The 9,430-nt window shown below is 38.3% G+C and overlaps 1 protein-coding gene across 10 annotated transcripts in view; it reads left to right on the forward strand.

Annotated features, from left to right (window-relative positions):
• Positions 1 to 3,679, forward strand: part of MECOM (MDS1 and EVI1 complex locus) — a 526,634-nt gene extending 522,955 nt beyond the window's left edge. For 5 of the 10 annotated variants that reach the window (XM_034439029.3, XM_034439032.3, XM_034439030.3 and 2 more), the window contains 3 exons: positions 996 to 1,232; positions 1,965 to 2,151; positions 3,292 to 3,597. In XM_034439029.3, coding sequence (XP_034294920.2) covers positions 996 to 1,232; positions 1,965 to 2,151; positions 3,292 to 3,414 — 547 coding nt within the window. In that variant the 3' untranslated portion in view covers positions 3,415 to 3,597. Of the gene's footprint in view, positions 1 to 995; positions 1,233 to 1,964; positions 2,152 to 3,291 lie in introns of all 10 variants that reach the window. The other 5 variants (XM_034439027.3, XM_034439028.3, XM_087872089.1 and 2 more) reach the window with 2 other exon arrangements.
• The last annotated feature ends 5,751 nt before the right edge of the window (positions 3,680 to 9,430 follow it).

Genomic DNA, 9,430 nt, shown 5'->3' on the forward strand with positions numbered 1-9,430 from the left:
TAAGGCTAATCAGAACTTATCTCTGAGGAAAATGACAGAGAATGATTCATACAACCAAATAATTAAATTCTTATGGTGTAATATTAAACAATGTCAACAATTCATGTGGTTGTTTCTCCAATCCATTTTGGAATATAATGTGTTTAAGATTATTAATCCCATTTTAATGTCAAAATATTTAAATGTACTTCACTGCGTCAACACAATGGACATTGCTGATTCCTGTATGGAAAGATTTTAAATGAGAAGTCCTTCATACAAATATAAATGATGTTATAATAGTAATATTATAATGTATAATACTGCCATTAGTGGAAAAATCACATACTATTCTTCTACAGCAATTCATTTTTTGTGGCCCTCTACGATTGTCAAGATTGTCTATCTGCTATGTCAGATAGAAAGCAAATAGAAGACCTAAAATGGAGATATTGCAGTTAAAAACAAGGGTGTCTCCATCCAAAATCTCACTAAATTAATTTCAGCCCTTCACTCCACAGAAATGTCTTCCCTTCCTTGAAGACACCAGAGCACCCATAATTCATGATATTTTCATGACTCAACAACTAGAATATAATTATCCTCTTTTGACAATACTGTTGTTCAGCAGTCTGCATAAATTGTTTTAAGCATTTTTATGTGGGAAACAAGGCAGTATCAGACAAGATATGAAATGAATAATTTCTTCCTTAAGCTAGTGCTGAATAGGATATAAATGCTTATTTGAAGAATATAGTAATTTTAAAAAAATAGTCTATCAATCAAATTGAATCTAAATCTAATCTAATTTTCCTCAGTGTTAATATTACAATTGTAAATTCTTAAATTAAATTTCAAAGAAATGCTGACACCTTAATGAATGAGGTTGAATAGTGTGGATTTTAATTATAGCAGACTTATTACTTCTGCAAAAGAATTAAGGAAAACAAAGACTTTATATCTAAAACTCCCTACAGTTCATTTTGTGTTGACTGTTCATTCTTACTTTTTAAAAGAATGAACGGAAGTCACTTTAAGGATGAAAAGACCCCAGTAGTAAGCCAGAATTCAAACCTATTGGAAGATGAAGAAGCAGAAGATGAAGTAATGATGGATGAGGAAGATGAAGAAAGTGAAATAACAGGGAAGTCTGCTAAAGAACTTGCAACAAGTAGCATATGTGAAGAGCCCACAGAGGGTGATTTTGAAGAAGCAAATGCATTGGAAATAAATTGCAAATCCTCTCCTGAGAGGTAGGTACTTATCTCGATGATAGAGTCAAACATGGCAGCAGCAGAATGGGGGGTAGCTGAGACCCAGAAGTACCCAGAAAATATCTGGATATTATTGCATGTAGATGAGAATATTAGCTCAGGATTGAACTGTGGGTTCCTTGGTGCTCTGATAATGTTACCTAGTTTGGTAATGAAACGTCTGCAAGAAAACAACCAAGGAACCCACAATGCACACATTCTTTTCTTATTATTCCCTGCCTTTCAAACACTTTGTCCAGAAGGCAGCCCATAAATATATGGCAATATATAAAACAGTGATTCTCAATCAGTGAATCAAGTCAACAATGTGCAGTGTTACAGTGGGAAATTAACTGAAAGAGGGAGTATAAAGGTCTTCATGGAGGGACTTCTTGGAAATCTACAAGACAAAGTTTTCAGGATCTGGGTTGCAATTGTTAAATACATTTTTTAACATGAAAGGGTCTTAGCCTTGAGTATACAAACACTGACTTGTGTTGCTAGCCATGAACCCATGACTACATTATGTTTGCTAACTATTATTTGTCAATTTGCACAAAGGCTTGGAAAAGAGAAATGTGTACTATACGTAACAAAAGAATGTTCCAAGAAGTGAGTCTGTTCTAGGACCTATATTTAATTTTATTGAAATCAGTGATATGTTTAAAGATATGATAAATACGATCATTGACTTTTCCCCAGTTCTATCTCATCTCAACATCTTTTTTATAGGTATAAGGAAGAGGAGTTTAATAAAACTGGACTTTCTGCTTTGGACCATATAAGGCACTTCACTGATAGTCTCAAAGTGAGGAAATTAGAAGAAAACCAGTTCAATGAAACTGAATTGGCGGCATTCACCACCTCCCATTTGCCAGAAGACTTAAAACAGCCATTGCATCGCAAGTCCAAATCCCAGGTAAAAGTCCTTTGGGAAATGCAAAAGATGAACAACTAAGGAAATGCAATTAGCAGCCTAATCCAGATGAAATCAAAACATTGAGGCTGAGAATAAGGAATGTATGATAATAAACAGCCAAGTATCTTGTCCATCTCCAAATTCAACTGATTAGGGACTCTTGTGGGTTTGACAGCACTGACTTTATAAATGTATATCATAGGAATATAGGGGTCTTCTTTCCTTGGTCCTTTCTTTTGCAGGAAAAAAAATATCCCTAGTTTAGCATCAGCATTAATTCTGATGTTTACTAAACCACACAATCTGAAAACATTTTAGCCATAGGTTTCAAACCGTCCTTTTGTAATGCTTAATAGTTACTCCCAGAAAGTAAATTAAGACTTTGTTTCTATTCACTGAACTGAAATGACTAGGTTCTCAATGTTGCCATTCTATGAAGAGTTAGATCCAGCATTTGTTTCAAGTTTTCTATGTATCTTACAGGTAGCAAATTTAATAATGTGTAACACATGCAGTTTTTCTGTCCCAAAGCTTCCCAGTAAGAAAAGGATGGGTGATACATAAGCGAGATCATTTCCCAAATAGTCATCAAGCACGATCATAAATGAAAATTGCTAACCCCAGAACTCCTTCTTGAGCCACTCTGCACATCTTGTCCAACCAGCTAGATATAATCATCTAACAATCCCAAAATTAGAAGGGCTTTTTTCTCAGTCAGATTCATTGCCCTCCCAACAGCTGTTACTGAAAGAAAGTATCAGAATTATCCCCTTCAAATAGAGATTGTGTCAATGCAGTGGAGGAATAATTGAATTGATGGAACACATTATTCTCTATGGATTCTGTCTATGCAGGTGCTCACCAGGAATTCTTATTTCTATTCATTATTAAATATCCTAATCATTCCAGTTTGTTTTATCTCAAGATATTATTGTCATACCAACCTGATTTTATTTCATTGACCACAGCCAAGTACTGTGGTACCATAGTGTTAACTGTGATTCTTGTGTTTTATTTGCTGATCTATGACAGATCAAAGATTGATTTGATTTGAATTGCTATTAATGACAAAATTGTGGATCTACACATCATTATTATTATTAACTTTTAGAATTATTTTCTCATTTCTCATTGACCTAGGCTTACGCTATGATGCTTTCGCTCTCCGACAAGGACTCTCTACACTCTTCGTCCAGCATGTGGCACAGTATGGCTAGAGCTGCTGCGGAATCTGGTGCCATCCAGTCCATTAGTCACGTATGACCCTGTCAATCGTTAACTGGATTGGGACTAAGTCCGAACTAGCAACAAGGCTCTTTGCTAGAAGACTAATGACTAAAAAGACTGCAGAGCAGAATGCCTTAGAAATCTGACAGGTCACATTTAAAGTCAGGTGACCTTAAACTCAATGATTTAAAAGAAGAAAAAGAAGAAGAAGAAAAAAAACTATTTATTCTCAATATTTTGTTTTGCACAGTGAAGGCAGCTGCTGACATTTTGAGGATCAATGCGACATTCAGAAAAGATGGATCAAATAGACCTTGATGGGAAATATGTGTCTTCCACTCCACCTGTTCGGGAAGGAACTTAGGGGTTAAGATTCTATTGCTACATACTCATGAGCACTTCACTCAATTACAAAAATGGTTTCATTCATTGGGGGGAAGGGATCGTTCTGTTTTCTTATAGAGCAGTTGGAGGTGGGCTTTTCTATACAGTCCACCTCATTTTTGCTTCATGCATTTCAAGCCACAGAGGAAGACAAAGCTTTTGTACCCCAGCCATTAAACTAGAACTTAGTGGCAATATCTTGTCCTCTCTTTAATTTTTGCCTTCTGAATTACACTATAAAAATAAATTGAATATAGAGAGTCACAGGAGATGACAATGTAAGTCGTCTGTGTATATTGTAAAATACCCACACACAAAAATCTGGATATTCAGTAATCCTAGGAAGTGAATCTTTCACCATCTTACCTATGATGGACCATGGTCATTAAACATACCACTATAATTCAACGAATGCTTCCCCTATTATTGTAAAGGCATTTTTAATTTTAGACAATCATGTCATTGCTTGTTTTTGTCTTGTTCGTGTTTATTTTTTGCTTTTGATTATTTCTTCTTCCTCCCCTTCCTCTTCTTTTTTGATGTTGCTTGTACCATGTATTTATTTGTTGGCAAACAGTTGTTGGTGGGTTAAGTAGAAAAGCACTCTTGCTAAATGTAGCACTGTTGATATGAAATCAATAGCACTGGTCCAGTTTCCCCCCCAAAACCCCCCACTATCATTTTTCTGGGAACCCATGAACTTCAAAAGAAAAAAGGGAGGCGAACTGATCTGCATATATCGGCGTGCAAACTCTGTTTGAAAAAAAAAAAGTCTTACATTCCTCTTTTACTATCCTTGTTTTCCATTTTACTGAAATTAAATAATGAATAGAGGCAATTTAGAGATTTTTTTTTTTTGTAATAAAGCAAAATGATTCAAATGTATAAAGCATTCTAATTTTTTTTTCTTCATGAAAGCATGATTCTTCTGGTAAAGAAAAAGAAAATTGTACCCAATATTTTATGCTGGTTGTCTGCGAGCTATGTGATGTTATGTTCATGTTAATCCTATTTGTAAAATGAAGTGTTCCAAAGTTATGTTTAAAAAGGAAAAAAACCCCAATAAATAAATGATTAACTGTATTCTGTTATTTTCGGGACGGGATAGGGAGGGGGGGCTGTATTTTGCCTTTTTGGTAAGGGGCCAGATTTTACTTTCCTTTTGTTTATTATCTCATTTTGAAATAACCAGCAAGTCAAGGTACTTTCCTTAAATGCTTTGTACAATGTAACTGTTATGCATTTCAGTACATTATTATGGGAGGATCAAATTTAAAAAATAAAAGATTATTGAAATGAGGGCATTGTTTTCATGGCCTCCTTTTTCTTCTGTAGAATGGCACATCTATTGAGCTTGGACCTGTCAATAATATTTTTTCCTAGATATGTCCTTATCTAGGAAATAAGTTGATAACATTTATCAACTCTAAACTAAATCCATCAGTTATCCATTGAACCTGTAGAAGGTGTGGCAGAACTTGAGGGCAGAGTTAAAAGAGGGATCAGATCAGAATCCCTACATAGCCACAAGTGAGCCACAGTAAATCCAACCTCTCTTGAGTTCCATTGAACTTTATCTAATTCCAAGCAGGTGATAACAGTTGACAAATGAAAACAAATATACATGTCCCAGGGTAATGTTGCAGGATCCAATCTGGATCAGTCACCAGGACCAGAAGTTTTAGTCTTTCAAGCTTTTGGACTCGTGCTGGAGCTCATTTTCATGGGAACTTCTCTCTACTGGAATGTGTATTCTCTTATAGTTGAGTTGAGAATATTTCTGGGCATAGGCAGGAGTAGCAGTAAATCAGTTTGTGTGGACCTTAATTTGTGGACCTGATCTTTTGCTCCTAACAGAACCCTACAGATACAGAATTTGGGAGGCGAGAGGTAAAACAGTGCTTAAAACCCTGCTTTTTTAATACTTGTGTTATTGCATGATATCTACTGTGTCATCATGACAAAATGTTTTGCTCTGGATCAGGGCTGTCAATCTCGCAGCCTGCGGGATGGATGTGTCTCACGCTGGCCACAGCCACGCCCGGTTTAGCAAAGGGGAAAAAAGTTATGTGACAATGCCATGATGACGTGAATTTGACACCCTTGCTTTGGATGCTTCGTTGTGTGCAGGAGATTGGGGTCTTTTGCTGCCATTCGGTTCAGATGCATGAACTGGACATGTTTCACCATCACTAGCAATTCAGAATATTTGGAATTTATTGTTGTCATAAATCACCTGACCATTTATATGCCAGCAGGATATTTTCGCCAAACTGCCTCTGACCAGCCAGCCACCCTTTGCTTTTAGTGCATTCTGAACATTAAACCTTTATGTTTATCCAAAAGAATGCCCATTTACTTGCACAATCATTTATCCCTGCGTGAAGCACAGGCGAGTGAAACACTCCTAATTATCCCTTGTTTCTTTCCTTCCTTTCACATTTTCTTTGATTAATTATTTGCTAGAACAGATCAAAATGTCTTTGGCATTCATTATCTCAGTAGAACCAATTGTGGAAACAAATTGACAGCAAGTCTGATTTAGTTGCAGTTGGTCATTGGTGGTGTGGGGAGAGAGATTTTATGCAGCATAAAAAAACAAACTCTAAATATAAAGTCTTAATGGAGCCCAACAAATAGGAGTCTGTGGCCAGAAAACAACCTTGACCTCCTCTTTTTCCTACCTCTCGCATTCAAAGGCAAAGCGTACTGCTAAATGGTTATCTAACATTGACATGGAAAGACAACATTTGCTGTTCAATTAATTTTACTAAGTCATTTCTGAGTACTAGAGATTTTTCTTTAAAAACCTACAACCACGGCTGGGCCACCAAGGATAGGAGGGTTGACCCCCTTCTATCCTTGATAGCCCAACCATGTTAGCCCTCCTATTGTTTCATAATGGCCTAAAGACTCTGCCAGTTGGACTGGGGCTCCAACAGCAGAATGGAGGTGGTTCTGTCAAGTAACAACAGATCCCATCTCCCTCCATTTTGCCTCCCCCCCATGTGTCTTTGATTTTAATTGTTGGTTTTAATTTATTCAGGTTTTAATATAGATGTTTTTTTTTTGTTTGAGAGCCACCCACAGTTACCTTATGGCAAGATGGACAGCCAATAAATATTAAAAATAATAAAATAAATCATAATTCCACTCAAAGAGGAAAAAGCATTAAACTGGGAGTTTAACTGGTAGGTAAGTATTCCAGACTCTCATCTCAGAAGTAGCCCTAGACCTCCTATCATCCAGGTCCTGAAAGAAGAAGAAACCCTTAGCCTAGTCTTGCTCTCTCTCTCTCTCTCTCTCCCTCTCCCTCTCCCCTCTTCCTTCTACCCTCCCCTCCCCTCCCCCTCCTTCTTCCCCCTCTCTCTGACACACATACAATTGTAGGGCTCTACAATTCTATAAGGCCCAGTCCATAGTTGTGGCTTGCTCTAATTTTGAGCTCAGCATCGTACCCATCTTGTCCGATGTTCTAGGCTAGATGGCCAAGGAAGAACTCTTCCTATCCAGGTAGCAGATGCAGTGCAGCCTGCTGCTATTAAAGAAGGCAGGTAAGATAAAGTTGCTGCTATATTAGATAGCCAGTGGCTCCAGTAGCAAACAGTGTATAGTATTTCACAGTCTTTGCTTGCCTTGTAAACTACCACCATTTGGATGCTCTGGATAAGGAGAGCATTGCATTTAACCCATTTACATGGTCAGATCCTTCCTTGTTTATGTCATCAATTGATAGGGCACATAGGATGGAAACCTTAAAAGCCTAAAACACAGAAGAGAATAAGGCATAACTGATGAAAACCCACAGTCATTCAACTGATTCTCAGTTGAATCGCCTGTTTCAGTTGAGGTTGACTGCCACCAGGAATCTCTGCATGGCTGAATAGCAATAGCACTTAGATTTATATGCCACTTCACAGGGCTTTACAGCCCTCTCTAAGAGGTTTACAGAGTCAGCCTATGGGCCCCCAACAATCTTGGTCCTCATTTTACCAACCTTGGAAGGATGGAAGGCTGAGTCAACCTTGAGCCGGTGAGAATAGCAATAGCAATATAGACTTACATGCCGCTTCACAGGGCTTTACAGCCCTCTCTAAGCAGTTTATAGAGTCAGCCTATGGCCCCCACCAATCTGGGTCCTCATTTTACCAGCCTCAGAAGGATGGAAGGCTGAGTCAACCTTGAGCCTGTCAGGATTGAACTGCTGGCAGTGGGCAAAGTTAGCCTGCAATACTGCATTCTAACCACTGAAGTATCCATTAAGAATGTCCACTTGAGATACCTGATGGCTATGGAGAATTTCTGCCAGGCTGGATGGTTTCTAGCTCTCAATAAGATAGCCTTTGGGTGGCCTCTCCATTTGTATCCTGGAGGGTTTCCTTCGCTTCTGAATAGCTCTAGGAATAGAAGCAAGAGAACCATGCTAGGAGAAAGACAAGAAGTTAATCTGACTGCTCAAGGGTACAAACCTAGTTTGAGGCTATTCTGTGATAATAAAGAAATGAAGCAAGGTTTTTTTGGGGGGAGGAAGTTGCCTTCAAATCAGTTTTGACTCCTAGGGACTGCCTGGACTGCCTGAAATTTCTTGGCAACATTTCTGAAAGTTGTTAACCATTTCCTTCTTACTATGACTGAGAGAGAAAGACTGTCTGAAAGTCACCTAGCTGAAATTTATTTATTTATTTATTAGTTTGTCAAACATGTACAAGATAGCAGGTATAAGTATGAACATGGACATGAACGAAGGGATGAATACAAGTAAGTGGGGACATTACGACAGGGATGGTAGGCACGCTGGTGCATTTATGCACAGCCCTTACAGACCTCTTAGAAATGGGGTGAGGTCCACGGTAGACAGTTTAAGGTTGAAGCTGTGAGAGTTTGAGGATGTAACAATGGAGTCAGGTAGAGCATTCCAGGCATTGACCACTCTATTGCTGACGTTATATTTTCTGCAATCGAGTTTAGAGTGGTTTACCTTGAGTTTGTATTGATTGTTTGCCTGGGTATTATTGAGGTTGAAGTTGAAGTCACAGATGCCATGCTATCTCTTGAATATCACTACACCTGTCAAGTCAACACTCTCAATTGTTAAAAACTGAGCTTTTACTTATTCTGAATTGTTCCTATAATATAGCTGTATGCTTCTAATGTTGACATATTTATGTATTTTGTATATAATATGCCTACTTGCCTAAATTCATTGTCTTGCCTGTTGTTATTTTTGCTTTAGTTGCTTGGACAGCCTAATGGTGGCACAGCAGTTAGAATGCAGTATTGCAGGCTAATTGCCCATAGCCTGGAGTTCAATCCTATTATTATTATTATTTATTATTAGTCGCATTTCTATGCTGCACAACTCCCAAGGGACTCTGGGTGGCTTACAGCAAAAAAAAACCAATGCAAACAATATCCCGTAAAATTTTTAAAAGAACATTAAAAACCCATACACTCCATTCCATGGCCGGGTCTCGCAAGATTGCCGTAGCGAGATCAACGGCCCCAGGCCTGCCGGAAAAGCCAGGTCTTCACTGCTTTCCAGAAGGCCAATAGGGTGGGGGCAGTCCGGACCTCAGGAGGTAATTGGTTCCAGAGAGCTGGGGCAGCCACAGAGAAGGCCCTCCCCCACGGGCCCACCAACTGACATTGTTTAGCTGATGGGACCCAG

The sequence above is a fragment of the Pantherophis guttatus genome, chromosome 6, assembly GCF_059756535.1.
Source record: "Pantherophis guttatus breed Tessera chromosome 6, ASM5975653v1, whole genome shotgun sequence".
Classification (NCBI taxonomy): Eukaryota; Metazoa; Chordata; class Lepidosauria; order Squamata; family Colubridae; genus Pantherophis; species Pantherophis guttatus.